Here is an 18,363-nt window from a genome sequence, read left to right as displayed (position 1 = left end):
TTTTGTTGTACGAACAGTAATCAGTAAGACTTCATAATAACGGATTCCAGTACAAGATGAAATTCTCATTAGTATGCACGCACCTGGTTGTGAGTTAACAGATTTAAATACGCATTTTGCCCGCTGAGTTATGGGAACGAGCGAGCTCAGGCCGTTCTTCGTGACGTACGCGCCGCGGCCTGTCTTTCTCGTGGGCCTCGATCAGTGCATAATACATGTTATGTACTCAACCACTAGCAGCATCATTGTTAAGTAGCACGACCATACAAAGACGAAAGGTTAATGGGTTAAAGTAATGTAAGTACACTGTATCTTCACGAAAAGCTGAACTTTCACATATAATATTGGGCATTAACAATGTTTTGCTGCTTTTTCTCGAAGGGCGTGGTTAGGCAGGAACCTAAGAATGCTTCAGCAACTAAACTGCTGTATTTGATGTATTTCATACATATACTTTCGTATTACGCAAACATGCAGTCCACATGCCGATGCGAATCAAAGATCTTTCCAAAACGCGTTGTTTCTTGTGGGATTTCGTTTCCTAAAGTGCTCGGAAGTATAAAACCCCTAAACTTTCCATAAGCCGTTTTCCAATAACACTATTTAGTTTTTATTTCGTGATCATAGCTGCAGCGATTTAGGAGAACCATTACAAAGTGAAGTTTATACTTAGCTGTAGTCGGTGCCATGTTTCCTCAATGAGTGATGGATCAACTTTTACATTGTTTTTATTCGAAACTCTGAATATACTGTACAACATTTAAACATCCACTGACATAAGGCTGTGAGCACTCACAACATGGCCTAGGGATCTTTGAGACCATTCTGCGTTCTGCTTGACTGGGACTGGAGTGGCAATGAAGGATGGGACAGAATAGGAGTCACCATGGCGTCAGCTGGTCAATGCAAAGCGATCCAGTGACTGGATGAAGTGGGAAGAGACATCACTGTGAGCTGAGGAGGTGAGGTGAGATGACCAAGCCAGCAATCTATCACACGAAAGACGAGCCATTGCTTTCAGCAGCTAACATCGTTACATGCCTTTTCAAAATCCCAATACCGTGAAACGCGGTAATAATACAGCCGCTGTTTCCGTGATTAAATACAAATAAAACAATTGCCGTTTATACATTCAATGCCAAAAACAATAACTTGGTACATGTAAAGAGAAAAAAAAAACATCGAGACAGTATTACAGGAAAATACTAGCTGGCAAATAAGTGGTAAAGAGAACATTACGTAAGTTGGTCAATAATTAAAGAAGAAAAGTCTCGCACTCTGCAACATCAAAGTTCTCCAGCCATCGGATCACACAAATTGTGGTGTCACCGCCAGACACCACACTTGCTAGGTGGTAGTTTTAAATCGGCCGCGGTCCATTAGTACATGTCGGACCCACGTGTCGCCACTGTGTGATCGCAGACCGAGCGCCACCACAAGGCAGGTCTAGAGATACGGGATAGCACTCGCCCCAGTTGTACGGACGACTTTGCTAGCGACTACACTGACGAAGCCTCGCTCCTTTGCCGAGCAGATATTTAGAATGGCCTTCAGCTAAGTCCATGGCTACGACCTAGCAAGGCGCCATTAGCCTTACATAGCAATTGATACTTATTGTATAAAGCATGTCTCATCAAGAACGATGTATACAACAAGGATGGATTAAAGTTAAGTATTCCAAAAGCTACGTACTTTTCTTTATAGCATTCATTACGTATCCTGTTTCAGACCTCAAGCCAGCCTGCTTGAGTTTAAGTGCGTGCCTTTCGGTTACCCGTCACTGTGGACTGGCTGTCTTGTCAGTCCACAACATTTTTGGCGACGAGTCAAAAAAGGGTCGTCTTCTTTCTACTTGCTTACATTTACTTGTGTCATGGCTTCTCCAGATGTACTGTCCGAATTTTATGGCTTGCAGAATCAGCAGACGCAGGCGTTATTGGATGCCCTTGGACAGCTCTTCCAGGGTCCAGGTGCAATGCAAAACGATGCGGCAGCCGCCGCTTCACCGCTACCGCAGCCACAAGATGCTGTTGCACCCCCGTTCCGGCCGTTTGATCCAGCTAAGGAAACATGGACGGAGTGGTCACGCCAATTTGGATTTCATCTCGCCGCCTACAGAATTCAAGGTTACGAGCGGCCTCATTTATTGGCGTGTGTCGGGGTGCAAACGTACCATGTGATAATGAAATTATTTCCCCGACGCGACGTAGCAACTCTGTCCTACGAGGAAATTTTGTCTGCTTTAGATGCCTATTTCAAAGAAACAGTCAATGTAGTTGCAAAACGGTATACGTTCTTTCGTACAAAACGTACGGCCGGTCAGACTAATCGGGAGTGGGTTGCAACTTTGCAAGGCCTTACAAGGGATTGTGCTTTTGAGTGTGAATGTGGACTCCCTTATTCAGATACAATGGTACATGATGCAATTGCACAGAACGTTTCTGATGTTCGTATACAGGAGCAAATTTTGAAACTAGTCAATCCCTCCCTTCAACAAGTGATAGACATATTGGATAGGCAAGACACACTTGACTTTGCTCATGCATCATTTGAAACTTCGCCAGCTGTGTGTCACGTTAACCGGCCCGCCGGCCGAGCTACACGGAACTGTAAACAGCCCTCGCGCAGCCCCGTGTCCCGCGCCGGCATGCAAATGCCGTGAAATCATGCCCGCGGTGTGCTACTAGACATTCGCGTGAGAATTGCCCATCACGCCAAGCTATTTGCTTTTTCTGTAATAAAAAAGGACATGTGTAGAGTGTTTGCCAGAAAAAGCTCAGATCGGACACTCACAACGATTCCAGGCCCTTTGCTTCGCGCCGGAATCGAACCAAGAATACTCAGGCTCGTGAACCTTCGCCCATGGACATTCATGTAGTTAATTCCACTCCGCCCAGTGCCACTCTCTCTAACAGTGACTGTGTTCGTCCCACAAAAAGTGTGCGTCGACGTCGCCGGAAATCACGTCAATTCGCAAGTGATGCTGTACCTGTATCAGTTCAAATTGCACGAGACAGTCGCTCTTGTCGTCAGCAGGACAATAAACTTTTTGTAGATTTGGACTTTAATGGCAAGGTCATACCATTCCAGCTCGATACCGGAGCTGCAGTTTCATTGATCAATCACGACACGTACAAACAACTGGGCAAACCTCCGTTGCGTGCCGCAAATGTTCAGCTCACTAGTTATTCAGGACAGCATATCCCTGTGTTAGGACAGTGCACTCTTCTTGCAACATACAAGGGACAAACAAAACTTGTGTCATTTTACGTTCTTCGTTCTTCTGCTGCAGTGAACTTGTTTGGTTTAGATTTATTTCAGTTGTTTAACATGTCTATAATAAATCAGGTCCTATCAGTGAATCAGACTGTGCCTTCAGACAGTGTTTCTCGTCTGTGTGAAGAATTTGCAGACATTTTTGCACCGGGCTTAGGTTGCGCTCAGAACTATAAAGCACATTTGGAACTGAAAGTCAACGCGCAACCGAAATTTTTCAGAGCGCGCAATGTTCCTCACGCATTGCGTGATGAGGTCGCAAGAACATTACACGATTTAGAATCACAAGGTGTAATTGAACGTGTGCAAGCTTCTCTCTGGGCCTCACCCTTAGTAATTTTGTCGAAACCTTCCGGAAAATTGAGACTTTGTGTGGACTTCAAGGCAACAGTGAATCCACAATTAGTGATTGCAACTTATCCTTTACATCTACATCTACATCTACATTGATACTCCGCAAGCCACCCAACGGTGTGTGGCGGAGGGCACTTTACGTGCCACTGTCATTACCTCCCTTTCCTGTTCCAGTCGCGTATGGTTCGCGGGAAGAACGACTGTCTGAAAGCCTCCGTGCGCGCTCTAATCTCTCTAATTTTACATTCGTGATCTCCTCGGGAAGTATAAGTAGGGGGAAGCAATATATTCGATACCTCATCCAGAAACGCACCCTCTCGAAACCTGGCGAGCAAGCTACACCGCGATGCAGAGCGCCTCTCTTGCAGAGTCAGCCACTTGAGTTTATTAAACATCTCCGTAACGCTATCACGGTTACCAAATAACCCAGTGACGAAACGCGCCGCTCTTCTTTGGATCTTCTCTATCTCCTCCGTCAACCCGACCTGGTACGGATCCCACACTGATGAGCAATACTCAAGTATAGGTCGAACGAGTGTTTTGTAAGCCACCTCCTTTGTTGATGGACTACATTTTCTAAGCACTCTCCCAATGAATCTCAACCTGGTACCCGCCTTACCAACAATTAGTTTTATATGATCATTCCACTTCAAATCGTTCCGTACGCATACTCCCAGATATTTTACAGAAGTAACTGCTACCAGTGTTTGTTCCGCTATCATATAATCATACAATAAAGGATCCTTCTTTCTATGTATTCGCAATACATTACATTTGTCTATGTTAAGGGTCAGTTGCCACTCCCTGCACCAAGTGCCTATCCGCTGCAGATCTTCCTGTATTTCGCTACAATTTTCTAATGCAGCAACTTCTCTGTATACTACAGCATCATCCGCGAAAAGCCGCATGGAACTTCCGACACTATCTACTAAGTCATTTATATATATTGTGAAAAGCAATGGTCCCATAACACTCCCCTGTGAGACGCCAGAGGTTACTTTAACGTCTGTAGACGTCTCTCCATTGATAACAACATGCTGTGTTCTGTTTGCTAAAAACTCTTCAATCCAGCCACACAGCTGGTCTGATATTCCGTAGGCTCTTACTTACCCCGCCCGGAAGATCTTTTTGATAAACTGTGCCCGGGTATATACTTTTCGAAGTTGGACCTAGCGGATGCATACTTGCAAATACCAGTGGACGAAGAATCCCAGTGCGTCTTGGTGGTTAACATGCATCTTGGTTTGTACCGATTCAAAAGACTGCCATTCGGGTGTGCATCCGCCCCTGCATTGTTTCAGTAATATTTACAAACTGTTTGTGCGTCGGTCCCTACTGCTGCGAACTATCTGGACGATATTGTGATCTCCGGAAAGACAGCAGAAGAACATTTAGCAAACCTCCGGACATTATTTCAGGTATTGCAGCAAAATGGTCTTCGCTTGCGGAAGGACAAATGTGTGTTTTTTGCTCGTGACTTACCATATCTGGGACATGTCATCAATGCTCAAGGCATACACCCTAGTCCAGAGCACCTCCGTGCCATCCACGACTTGCCTTCGCCGCAGAATTTGAAGCAGCTACAGAGTGTGTTGGGAAAAATTAACTATTATCATAACTTGATCCCGCATGCCTCTTCCATTTCAGCTCCGCTTCATTGCTTACGCCGTAAAGGTGTTCCGTTCGTCTGGTCGACGGAATGCGAACGCGCCTTTCGCCAGTTGAAATCGGCATTGCTTTCAAATACTTGCCTTACGCCATTCGATCCCCAGAAACCCCTTTTGTTGATGGTAGATGCATCGGATTTCGGGATCGGTGCTGTGCTTGCGCACAAAGATGGCTCGCATGATCGCCCTATGGCCTTTGCGTCCAAATTGCTGTCGTCTGCGCAAAGACATTATTCACAGATCGAGAAAGAAGCTTTGGCTCTCGTGTTTGGTGTTACAAAGTTTCATGATTTCTTGTATGGTCGTCACTTTACCATCATCACAGACCACAAACCTTTGACATCACTTTTTCATCCGAACAAGCCTGTACCTCCACGTACAGTGCAGAAATTTACTCGCTGGTCTATTTTCCTCTCGCAGTACCGCTACGATATCTTGTATCGGTCCACTGCTAAGCACAGAAATGCCGATGCTTTGTCCCGTTTGCCTGTTGCTGAGGATAGAGCATTCGATTCTTCCGAACTTGCTTGCATGTTCATTGATTCGGAAACCGATGACGTGGTCGAATCGTTTCCGATTGACTTTCGTCGTGTAGCTACAGCCGCAGCTGCTGACCCTGTCCTTGCTACGGTTTTGTGTTTTGTTGCAACGCAATGGCCCTTGTCAAAGTCACAGATCGAGGATCCGTTGGTTCGCCGATTTTTTGCTCACAAGGAGAGACTTTTTGTTCGACGTGGTGTTTTGTTGTTGCGTTCGGATAATGATCAGTCCAGAGTCGTGGTCCCACGTTCGTTACAGTCCTCTGTCTTACGGCTTCTTCACCAAGGACATTGGGGTATCGTGCGAACGAAACAACTTGCTCGTCAGCACTGTACTTGGTTCGGAATCGATGCTGTGATTACGCATATGTGCTCTTCTTGCATGGCGTGTGCCGAACCACAATCCGCACCGCCGCGGAAATTCTTTGCATGGCCGCAAGCCACTTCCCCTTGGCAACGCTTGCACATCGATTTTGCTGGTCGGTTCTGGAATGCTCGATGGTTGGTTGTGGTCGATTCTTTCAGAAATTTTCCTTTTGTTGTCCGGATGTCTTCCACGACGTCATCTGCCACCATCCAAGCGTTGTCTGCTATCTTTTGCATTGAAGGTCTTCCACAGACTATTGTTTCTGACAATGGCCCACAATTCATGTCCGCAGAATTTCAGTCTTTCTGCAAGGCCAATGGTATTCAACATCTGACATCCGCGCCGTTTTCGCCTCAGTCAAACGGTGCCGCTGAACGATTGGTCTGGACTTTCAAGTCACAGATGTTGAAGTTGAAAGAGTCGCATTCTCAGGAGGACGCATTGTTGCTCTTTTTGTCTTCGTATCGCTCTCAGCCCCGAGATGGTCGCTCGCCGGCTGAGTTGCTCCACGGTCGTCCTCATCGAACCTTGATGTCATCAGGTTCCTGTGCAGCGGCAGACTCCTGCTTTTGCTCCATGCGACGTTGAATTCTATCGCCACTATCGAGGTTCACGGCGTTGGCTCGCAGGGCGCATTCTTCGCTGCCTCGGCCGCGCGATGTATTTGGTTTTGGGGGTCTCTGGTGAGGTGCGTCGGCATCTCAATCAGCTGCGCCTCTGTCGTCGCCTGGGCTCTGCCGCTCCCCGTCTGCTTTCAGCGACGGTGCCGTCCGGTCAGCGCCCTGGGGACCCATCTACTGGCTCGCCCTCATCCCCAGGTGTTACCGACGCTGCCTTCCATTTTGCCCCATGGCGACGCGCCGCCGCCGCCGCTAGTTCTCCCGCCGGCGACGCCCGCAGCAGACGCTTCCCTGCAGCTGCCAGGCGCCTCCCTGGGTCACGCGCCGCCGATCGCTTCCCGTGACCAGCTGTCCTCCGCCATGGAACTCTTGCCCGCTCCGGACCACATGGCGTCTTCGCGCGTCGGGTACACCGACGCAATGGAGGTCGACCCTTGGGCCCCTCCTGTCTCTTTACGGGCGCATACACCGCATGTTGACGTGCACCCTGGACTAGGTTTTCAGGCGTTTCCTAGCTCCCCTCGGACCGAATGGCCGGGTGCGGGTGGCACAGCCTCGCCTGTTGTTAGGCTCCCCACCTCATCGCATACGTCAACATGGGGTCCTCCCCACGGCGGGCGGAAGCCTTATAACACGACCGTTCGCCGATTTGCGGGGGAGGAATGTGGTGTCACCGCCAGACACCACACTTGCTAGGTGGTAGTTTTAAATCGGCCGCGGTCCATTAGTACATGTCGGACCCGCGTGTCGCCACTGTGTGATCGCAGACCGAGCGCCACCACAAGGCAGGTCTGGAGATACGGAATAGCACTCGCCCCAGTTGTACGGACGACTTTGCTAGCGACTACACTGACGAAGCCTCGCTCCTTTGCCGAGCAGATATTTAGAATAGCCTTCAGCTAAGTCCATGGCTACGACCTAGCAAGGCGCCATTAGCCATAGCCTGATCAAGAACGATGAATACAACAAGGATGGATTAAAGTTAAGTATTCCAAAAGCTACGTACTTTTCTTTATAGTATTCATTACGTACCCTGTTTCAGACCTCACGCCATCCTTCGTGTGTTTATAGCGTGCATTGTGGTCCCCTCAAATCACACTGTGTCGGCACTTCTGTCGAAACATCACAAATCTTCAAGAGCAAATGTTCCGATTCAGTGATCCAAATATACAGAGCTAGTCTGGAATGGAAATCCTTAAATAGGTTTTACAGGGCATGTACAAACTGAATTATCATCCAGAGTGTTTCTTTTACTGCGGACTTGATTAGCAGAAAAATATGGAGAGGGGGCTTGCAAGTACATCAAAGAACAGCAAGAAAACATAACATGAAGACAACAGTAACAGCTGAACAGGGTTTATTACGTTTCTAGGTATGGAGGGATACATAAAAAGCGACATTATCAATGTACTGGATGTCAAGTAAAACCATATTTTAAAATTAAGCGGGTAAATCATTCCTCTACAAGTAAATCAACATGTACGCTGCTACAGAATCTAGACTTTAAATTAAAATCGGTATATGTACAACAGAAGGTCTACCAAGTCCTAAAGCACTTCGGAAATTTTACACACTCGGAAGCCAAGTCGTTCGTAACCGGCAGACTTCATAACTTAAAATCGTGGATGGGAGACGAGAGCAAGCAACCAATAGCAGCCGATAGAGGGAGAAAGAAAGAAAGAAAGAAAGAAAGAAAGAAAAAGAGAGAGAGAGAGAGAGAGAGAGAGAGAGAGAGAGAGAGAGAGAGAGAGAGAGAGAGAGAGAGAGGAGCCACATGGTAACGAATAAGCTAGAACGAAAAGGTGGCGAAGCCTTCAGAACTTTGGTCGATGAGTGCGGTGGCCTTAATATCGTTCGTCTTTATAATTGAGGTGCTGTACTGTACATGTAAAATTAGCTAGAAACTTGCAACAGGTTACTGGAGTAAGACTGGTTGATACGTCTTGTCATTCATAGTTACTTAAAGAGTCAACAAACGCAGCACTACTAATAATATCGTAATTAACACCGATTCTTGCTTGGCAGAGACAGTGTTGTCAAACGTGCCTTGTTCGATTTTCAAATCACACAGTCTGTCAGTAGTCAGTGTGCTCGGCTCACCTATTGAATTCAGTTCTGCGCACGTGCGGGGCAAAATTTTATAAACTGACAAGGTAGGTAACACTCATTGTGTCATATTTCATTATGCATAACAACGAGGCGCAGCCTTATTTACATCCATCGTTGTTCTTTCTCCAATAAAGGTTGCCCACCAACAACCACTGCGACTACACCATGTCGATTGGTTTTAAAGATAGCTGGCTTTCAGATCCAGCATTCAAGGACTGGTTGGTGGAAGTACCTACAGACCTTTATAGTGCTAAATGTGGATTATGTCCAGGGACCCTCATTAACATCCGTACTATGGGAAGATCGGCTCTTACAAGTCACATGACAAAATCCAAGAAGCACGTCGTGAAAGCAGCTGCCATGAGAAGCACAGCAAGTTTATACGTCTACAGCTGACCGGCAGCGACCACTTCAACCCAGCAGACAGACTCTACTTCCACTACCACATCTCCGGATTCCGCTGCGTCAACATCAGTGGCGTTGGCCGCTGGAATTGTTGCGCCTCCGCAGAAGGATGTCACTGCAATGTCAAAACCCGTGGATAAACTGAGAGGAATTGATCGGATGGCAATAAAGGACGAAGTAACAAAGGCAGAAATACTGTGGTGTTTGGAGAGCATCGTTTCACACAAGTCACTGCGCAGTTCTGCGAACGACATGCTGCTTTTCCCCGCAATGTTGCCCGACAGTGAAGTGGCCAAGAGCATGGGTTTACAAAAGGACAAAATCGGTTATACCGTGCAATATGGACTAGCTCCCTTCTTTGAGTCTGAAATTAAATCTGACCTCGTAGACGCATCAAGGATTGTTGTTTGTTTTGACGAATCCTTGAACAAGGTGTGCAAAAGAATCCAGATGGGCATTTCAGTGCGTTATTGGGACATTAAAAAATATCTAGTGTGCACCCGTTACTACTCATCTGCTTTTCTAGGCAGTTCGACGGCAGCTAAGCTACTCGAGTCCTTCAAGAAAAAAATTCCTGGCGAAGCAATGAAAAAACTTTTACAAGTATCGATGGACGGCCCCAACGTCAACTTCGCGTTCTTAAGGGAACTTAAAGTTTTTTTGAAAGAAATTGAAGGAATAGACACCGTTTTACTGGAAATTGGAACGTGTGGGCTTCACGTTGTTCACGGCACCTTCAGGTCCACAATTCACAATCCAAGAAACACAGTGGATGATAATTCAGTTTTTACGTGCCTTGTTCAATCCTTTTAAGGATGTCCCTGCCAGAAGAGCTCTTTATATTTCGACAACGGAATCGGAACTGTTTCCCTTAAAGTTTTGCGCGATCCAATGGCTGGAGAATGTGGAAGTTGCTGAGAGAGTTCTAGTAATGCTTCCGTTTCTGTGAATATTTGTTGGAAAATGGGAAGAAAAAAAACAAACCAAAATGTGCTAGCTACAGAGTAGTGGAGGATCACCTCAAGGACAAGCTACTTGGTCCGAAAATTGCCTTTTTCAAGACTCCTGCTGGAGACTTGACACCTTTCCTAAAGGAATTCCAATCCGATTGGCTGCTAGCACCGTTCCTCCACTCTGCTTTGACAGAGATAATGGAGACAACGATGGCACGATTTGTCCAGCCGACGAAGATCTCGCCGTCAGTTAATTTGGACAAAGAATCCAATCTTTTGGGTGCGAACCACGTCAAGATTGGGTTCACCGTCAAGAATGAATTCAAAAAGTGCAGGTCTCTTACAGCCCTTGAAATTGCTAAGTTCCGGAGTGAATGAAGAAGAGGAATGATCAAGCTCGTGTCAAAGTTGATGGAGAAATCTCCCTTACACTTTAGGTTGACAAAAGCTGTAAGCTGCTTTGATCCCACAATAGCATGCAGGGAGGCTGGCCCCAAACGATTTCATTCCTTTCTACAGATTTTGGTGGAGAGCAATTGGATGAATGGTGTATGTGCCGATAAAGTAGAACCTCAATACGCTTCTGTTGTAAAGAAGAACTGCAAAACAAAATTCAAAACATTCAACAAAAAGGAGCAAGGGCTGGATGAGTTCTGGATGAAATGTCTCAAGAACCAGAATGCAACGTGCCACGAGCTGCAGAAGGCAATGGAAATCGCGCTCACTTTGTCGCACGGTCAAGCAGCTGCGGAGCGAGGATTCTCAGTGAACAAAGAGTGCCTCTTCGAGAATATGAGGGAACAACCTGTAGTGAGCAGAAGATTGGCGTACGACGCCGTCAAGACACACGGCGGAGTCCAAGGAGTGCCTATAACGAAGTCTCTTATACACTCTGTAAGAAACTCACGAGATCGATATGCTGAAGGCCTCAAAAATCGAAACGACGAGTCATCCAGGAAAAAGGATCATCTGACTAAAAGGAAGATTGTTGACGCAGAAATAAGACAGCTTAAAGAGAAGAAGGCAAAACTTGAGGGGACAATTCAAAACGCTCAGATAGAGCAAGAATCTATTACAGAACGAATCAATGGTCTCGCACACAGCTCCAAGTGAGTTATTCTCCAAGGTCAATTCCTAAATTACAGTATTTGTTGTTAAACATGGTACTTCCTTCTAAATTATTTGTTTTATTTGTTTATTGTCTAATAATAATTAAAATGTTTCTTTAATAAAATGTTTTTAAAACAAATGAATATGATAGCGTTATTTATTTTAAATTGCTAACTCCCAAAGATGTTTAAATATACATTTCAAACAATAACTTTCGTAGTTAAAAAATGTTTGAAAAATAAACCTAATTTAAGAAATTAAGTATAAAAATAAAGACCGGAGCTAAAATTTAGCAACACAAAAATCCGAAAAGAAAGGACTGTAAAAATGCACAAAATAGTTTACGGAAAAAATCTCTTACTATTCTAAAACGAAAGACAGTAATTAAAGGTCTTTAACAACGATTAAACCGCAAGCTTCTGTATTTAAATAAAAAATAATAAAATCAGAAAAAATGAGGAATGGAAGAGGTAAAAGCAAATTTTAGAGCAGGGAATATAGTAGCTGTGCTTGACACAGGTTTTCGCTCTAAAACTGGATTAATTTCATACGAGAGCAAGGTACAGATGTCCCGCTACCTGTCATGTGACTGGTGCTGCCTTCTTTTGTTCATTTATAGGATTAGTTAGAAAGAAGTAGTAGCGAATGTTAGAGCTGTTCGGAGACGATCCAATTCACTGGCAAAAAAGTAGGAAAGAAGCGAACTGGTATTGCTCTGCATGCCAGAACACTTCGTCTTTTCTATACTACAGAAAAGTCGAAGTGCTCTGGCATGAAGAGACTTGTGACATTGCTCAGTAACATATTATTCACTTTTTTTGAAGATAAATTATACTTTTTGCCATCGACTGCATATTTTTTTTATCTATGAAAGAACAACACTAAATATGAAAACTAACTTGAAGCTCGGTCTTTTTTTAACGTGTGTTGCACATTAAGTCATATCAAATACAAATGTGCAGTAAAATTTTAAATAGTGGCATAAATGACTTATCTTCTGGGCCCGAAAATTTTCAAATGACTGATCCTCAAGTGTTACCGGTACGTTTTGAATGGGAGTTATAACGCCCTGTGATTTAAGAAATTCACTGCACATTCTCACACGTAACATACATCATCTTGTGTGGAAATTTACTTTGAAAGTAACGCTTCTCAAGTCACAATTCAGAATATTTCCAGTGATCTGTTAGAAATGTAAACAATTGTGATGCAAGCACAACGAATGCACGTTAGTTGTTACGGACGTACTGCATAATCTTGACACTTTTCGGGGTCGGCAAACAGGTCTGTGCATTGTGTAAATTACTCATTTTCTACGCAACTAAACTTTTATTTTGGTGTTATTCCCTGTTTCATTGCAGCAGCATTATTCAGCAGTACTGGGCTAAAGTTCTTTGTCAGCGTATCAGATCTTACACGTCAAACCTACAAAAATTTAACTGAAATCTAAAAGAATGAAAAATCCCGGAATTCTAAAAAATTCCCGGGTTTTTCCCGGATGAAAAAATTCCCGGGTTTTTCCCGGATGAAAAAATTCCCGGGTTTTTCCCGGATGAAAAAATTCCCGGGTTTTTCCCGGATGAAAAAATTCCCGGGTTTTTCCCGGATGAAAAAATTCCCGGGTTTTTCCCGGATGAAAAAATTCCCGGGTTTTTCCCGGATGAAAAAATTCCCGGGTTTTTCCCGGATGAAAAAATTCCCGGGTTTTTCCCGGATGAAAAAATTCCCGGGTTTTTCCCGGATCTCCCGGGCCGTATACCCCCTGCTTAGGACACATCGAAAAATCGGCCGTAGCTGAGCATGTTTTACGAGATGGGAACCATGAAATTAAATTTAATGAGACAAGCGTTCTAGCACGAACATCGCATCATCATGCACGCATGTATAGAGAAGCAATAGGGATCCACAAACACCATAATAATTTTAATAGAAAAGAGGAAGTTTTAAGGTTGGACAAAATATGGATGTCAATATTGCGCCAGCAGAATGACTATCGATTACTCTTAATCAGGAATGATGATTCATTCCACAGGTAGGCATACCATCGGCATCATGTGACGAATGGTGGTGTCCTCTATGCGCTCTATAAATGCACTGGAGCCTCAGTGGCAGTAGCCAGTCTCCTGCACATGGAGACGAAACTTTGGGTGGAAATTTTATACATCAACTATGGCCTTTCAGCCTGGAAGTTTCAACTGAAGAACATATTCACAGTTTCAGACACCATGAAGCAAACAAATTAGCTATACCTATGCATACAGATGAAACAGGACACAGTGTTGCAATAGATAACTACCTTAAAGCACTGAAAACTTTAGAGATGAGCTGGAAAATGGGGACATCTTGGAGGAAATATAAATACTCATCCAAAACCAGATGTGGACAAACCAGGTCTTAAATGAAATAACAGATTTCAAAAACTCACTTTCTTCACCAACTTCAATAGAAAGTATGTAATAACTATGATGATTCTGTGTTTCAATAGTAATAATGTCTTTGTAATTCATTACATAATTTTTATACTGTCATTAACATCAAATTGTCAAATTCTCTCTTATTGTCTTATATTTTGTTGAGCAACATCAGAAATGTGTCAGCAAAATGTGCAAAAGACATTAAAAGGTTCAACACAATGACAGTTAAATCAAAATATGCATTGTCTGTCTGCATCTTGTATCCACTGCACAGTAGAGTAATTGTGATGACCTGTTTTTGGTGTCCTTTGGCAGTTTATAAACAGTGGTTAACAAGATCCAAGGGTCCATAGCACTGTACGTAACTAGTAACACCAAAAGAACAGAATGAACAAAGACGGTCATGCACAAGTCTGTAAGGAACAACTTTTAATATCTATGCGTACTTTTGTGAAATGTTTTCGTATTGCCACCGCAGCCTGAACATGAGGTTGTGCCCCAAAACATGTTGCTTTATTAAATAACTTAAGTAAATAAATAAAAATTTGTGACTGGTGGCAGTCTCTGAAAAACATTTTCATATTTTTGAAATAATCATGGCCAATTAACAGTCAATGTGGCTTTAAATTGCATAATCATGACTCCACATTTGCTGGACATGCACTGAGTGAGGGCCACAGCTACCAGATAGTCCCAAGTCATCCACTTGTCAAATGAAGGCTGAAAATTTACTCTATTAGAAGCCTGAGAAATCAAAAAACATCTAGCCTACAGTCCTGATTTAATATTAAATGACTAATACTTCCCCTCTTTTTAAAATTCACTTAAACTGCAAGTTTTCCAGTACTTCCCAAACTTAGTGGCATTATGTCCCTCCGTTTTTTCTGAATTTATTTCACTGTGTACTCCATGTACTCTGTTGTTACAACTGCAAAGCCTATCTTTCACTCTGTTTTTGTAATTTCTTACACATGTATTACCTCTTCTGTTACTCTTCAGTACTCGTCATGTAATAATTATAGTTTATTGGTATTGTTAATTTAATTTCAATTGGTAAATAAGTACTCATTTTTTTAGTTTAATATTAATCCTTTTTTGGTTTGATACCTTTATGTATATTTATCATTTAACTGTTAAGATTTTTAATTGTATTATTCTGCACAGTCAGATGTGATTTTCACTTTGTGTTTGTGCCTCACTCTTGATGTGTAACATTTTTCGATTTTGTTCACGAATACTGTTGACAATAGTCAGTTAAAAAGTCTGATGATGGCCTCATATACTGAAAACTGGTTAACAAAATAAATTAATGGCTCTAAGCACTATGGGACTCAACTGCAAAATAAATTAATACTGTGGAACATACACAATATTGTGCTTTTCATTTATGATTATGAAGTTATTCTACCAAGAAGCGATGGAAGAAATCTGTTAACATACCTGTATATGCTGCATACCCTCCTGTTGCATCTGACGTGCCATTTTGTGGACAAAGTGGCTACTCTTGTTGTACATTATGGAATTCTGGAACATCAACAGCACATCTCTTTGGAATTCTGTTGTGGTACGAATCATTCCAGTCTCAATGTTCTTCTTTATCATCAAGAGATCCATCGGCCTGTCATGAAAATGAGTTGAAAGTATCAAATTTAGCTTGAAGGTTAAGCAACATTAATAACATTTAGCCTAGAATAGAGCTATAAGTCGTACAAATATGTAATATGAGATATGAAATATGTCTGTAGGTATCAGTGTTTATTGTATCTGTGTGTATCTGAGTATATTTAATCAATATAGACATTCAAACATCTTTACAATGCATATTTTCTAAGGATGGAGAAAAAAAAAAAAAAAAAAGCAAAAACTGAAAGTGACTATCCCTCAATAATTCATCAATATTTGTGAAAAATAAATAAAACACTAAACTAAAATACTGTAAAACTTCAAATTGTATTGTGTAGATTCTCCCGAATCAGTGCTACTCTGCCGTTTTTAGCTGTAAACTTGACCTGTTTGAGTAACAACATCGTAAATTCAGAAAGAGGCAACAAACGTTGTTTGTCTTCATGTTGCAAAAATCATGCTTCATTTCAACATGTAAAATACTACACACCACATGCTCTAAAATTAGTCCAATATTATTCTCAACCCCTAGAAAATGTTCACCACAGGCCCTATGTTACCATAAAATCTATTGCATGTGCACCAATGTCAGCACTTTTAAAACTTACAGAATTGAGCGGAAAATTGACTTTTGAAGGTACACTAATTTTGTCAACTGATTATTTTATCAATTGATTGTAAATTCTACTCATCATTTTATATAAGTAGTTTAGCATCCTTGTAGTGTCCTGTACAATGCTAGGATACAACTTGATCTCAGAACGTGAAACTGAGTAACCACAGACCTAACCTACAAATTACAAAACTGTGCTAATGCTCAAACAAGAATGTGTCTAAAAAGCTGTGGCTAATTGTGTCATATACAAAGGCTCAGAACTCAGAAACCAACTTTCTTCTTTGCAGTGAAATGTCAAATGTGGATCTAGTATTACAAGTAGCAATTGCAACAATCAATAACACTGATCAAACTCCAGTACAGCCTTTACATGTGTTAGTATTACATAGATCATTAGTTTACCAATTACCATAAACCCTAATTTAAACCATCGTACCTGTTTTTAAATTTGCACCATCTTACGTCTGGCTTGAATACATAGCACAATATGTTTACAACACATCAGTGGGTTGCTAATATTTGCTTGTTTAAAATTCGTTGAATGAGTACAGGCATTTTTTTTAGCTATTTTTCAAAGTCTCTGGCTATCAGTTTTCAAGGACTGGGTCAGACAGTTGACTATAGTGAGATTTGCGGAAGTTCCATAGCAAGGGCACTATGTGTAAACTTACAGTTGTGCTTAAGATTATCTTCAATTGTGTGAACCAGTTCACCAGTAACCACAGACGAGCTTCCACTTTGTTCTTCATCGTGCACTTGATCACGCCCTTCATTGAGCAGTCTGACCCATCTTCTAACCATTGAATCACGCATAGCATTTTGTCCTTAAACCTCGCAGATTTGCCGATGAATTTCCTTTGGTTTAACTTTCTTTGCACTTAGAAAACGAATCGCAGATCTGATTTCACATGCAGCGGCATTTTCAATTACAGCTCACATTATAAATAGGCGCTACAAAGGACACGTCGACAGCAGTGATCTGAAAATGGCGTACATGTCTTCTCTTCGAGTCAGAGTGACTGCCGCACATGCTCAGAACTGCAAATGTAATGCTGCCATGGATAGAAATAGAAACGTAATTTACTTTGTGGACGACCCTCCTATTTGCTAGGAAAAGAAAAGGACCATGAGAAAACCCTTGAATCACTGTTTCATTGGTGGCCGACTTTGTTATTAATGTGATGTACATGTTTGGAACCCTGCTTCCAATTCATGAGGTACATGACTAGAAGTTTCACTGATGATTTATTGCTATTGTTTGTCCTCAGTTTCTTTAAGAGAAGCTCTGCCGTCCACCTAATGTTCGTAACCTCTTGGTTCATCCCTATGAATTGCCCAAACCACCTTCCCTACCCTCTGGCTCCTACCCATGTAACCGCCCCCGGTGTAAAACCCGTCCCATGCACCCTCCCACCACCACCTACTCCAGTCCTGTAACCCGGAAGGTGTACACGATCAAAGGCAGAGCCACATGTGAAAGCACCCACATGATTTACCAACTGACCTGCCTACACTGTGAAGCTTTATATGTGGGAATGACCAGCTACAAACTGGCCATTCGCATGAACGGACACAGGCAGACAGTGTTTGTTGTTAATGAGGATCACCCTGTGGCTAAACATGCCTTGGTGCACAGCCAGCACATCTTGGGTTATCTGGATACTTCCCACTAACACCAGCCTGCCAGAACTCCGGAGATGGGAACTTGCCCTTCAGTATATCCTCTCTTCCCATTACCCACCAGGCTTCAACCTCCGCTAATTTCAAGTTGCCGCCGCTCATACCTCACCTGTCATTCAACAACATCTTTGCCTCTGTACTTCCGCCTCGACTGACATCTCTGCCCAAACTCTTTGCCTTTACAAATGTCTGCTTGTGTCTGTATATGTGCAGATGGATATGCGTGCAAGTGTATACCTGTCCTTTTTGCCCCTAAGGTAAGTCTTTCCGCTCCCGGGATTGGAATGACTCCTTACCCTCTCCCTTAAAACCCACATCCTTTCGTCTTTCCCTCTCCTTCCCTCTTTTCTGATGAAGCAACCGTGGGTTGCAAAAGCTTGAATTTTGTGTGTGTGTGTTTGTGTTTATTTGTGTGTCTATCAACATACCACCACTTTCGTTTGGTAAGTTACATCATCTTTGTTTCTAGATATATTTTTCCCACGTGGAATGTTTCCCTGTATTAGATAAATAACAAGGTTATTAACACATGGCCTTAGCGAATGTGACACAAGATTGATGCTGCCACCTAGTGTGACTAGTGACTTGTACGGAAGGATAGAAACATCTACACTAAGATGGTGTGGACAC

At 43.0% G+C, this 18,363-nt stretch overlaps 1 protein-coding gene across 3 annotated transcripts in view; it reads right to left on the bottom strand.

The window, feature by feature from the left end:
* The window catches only part of LOC124605611 (bromodomain-containing protein 8), a 277,718-nt gene that overhangs the window by 24,299 nt on the left and 235,056 nt on the right, over nucleotides 1-18,363 (bottom strand). For all 3 annotated transcript variants that reach the window (XM_047137415.1, XM_047137416.1, XM_047137418.1), the window contains exon 16: nucleotides 15,255-15,432. In XM_047137415.1, coding sequence (XP_046993371.1) covers nucleotides 15,255-15,432 — 178 coding nt within the window. The remainder of the gene's footprint in view (nucleotides 1-15,254; nucleotides 15,433-18,363) is intronic.

Source organism: Schistocerca americana, chromosome 3 (genome assembly GCF_021461395.2).
Source record: "Schistocerca americana isolate TAMUIC-IGC-003095 chromosome 3, iqSchAmer2.1, whole genome shotgun sequence".
Classification (NCBI taxonomy): Eukaryota; Metazoa; Arthropoda; class Insecta; order Orthoptera; family Acrididae; genus Schistocerca; species Schistocerca americana.
This window is presented reverse-complemented; position numbering and strand designations above follow the sequence as displayed.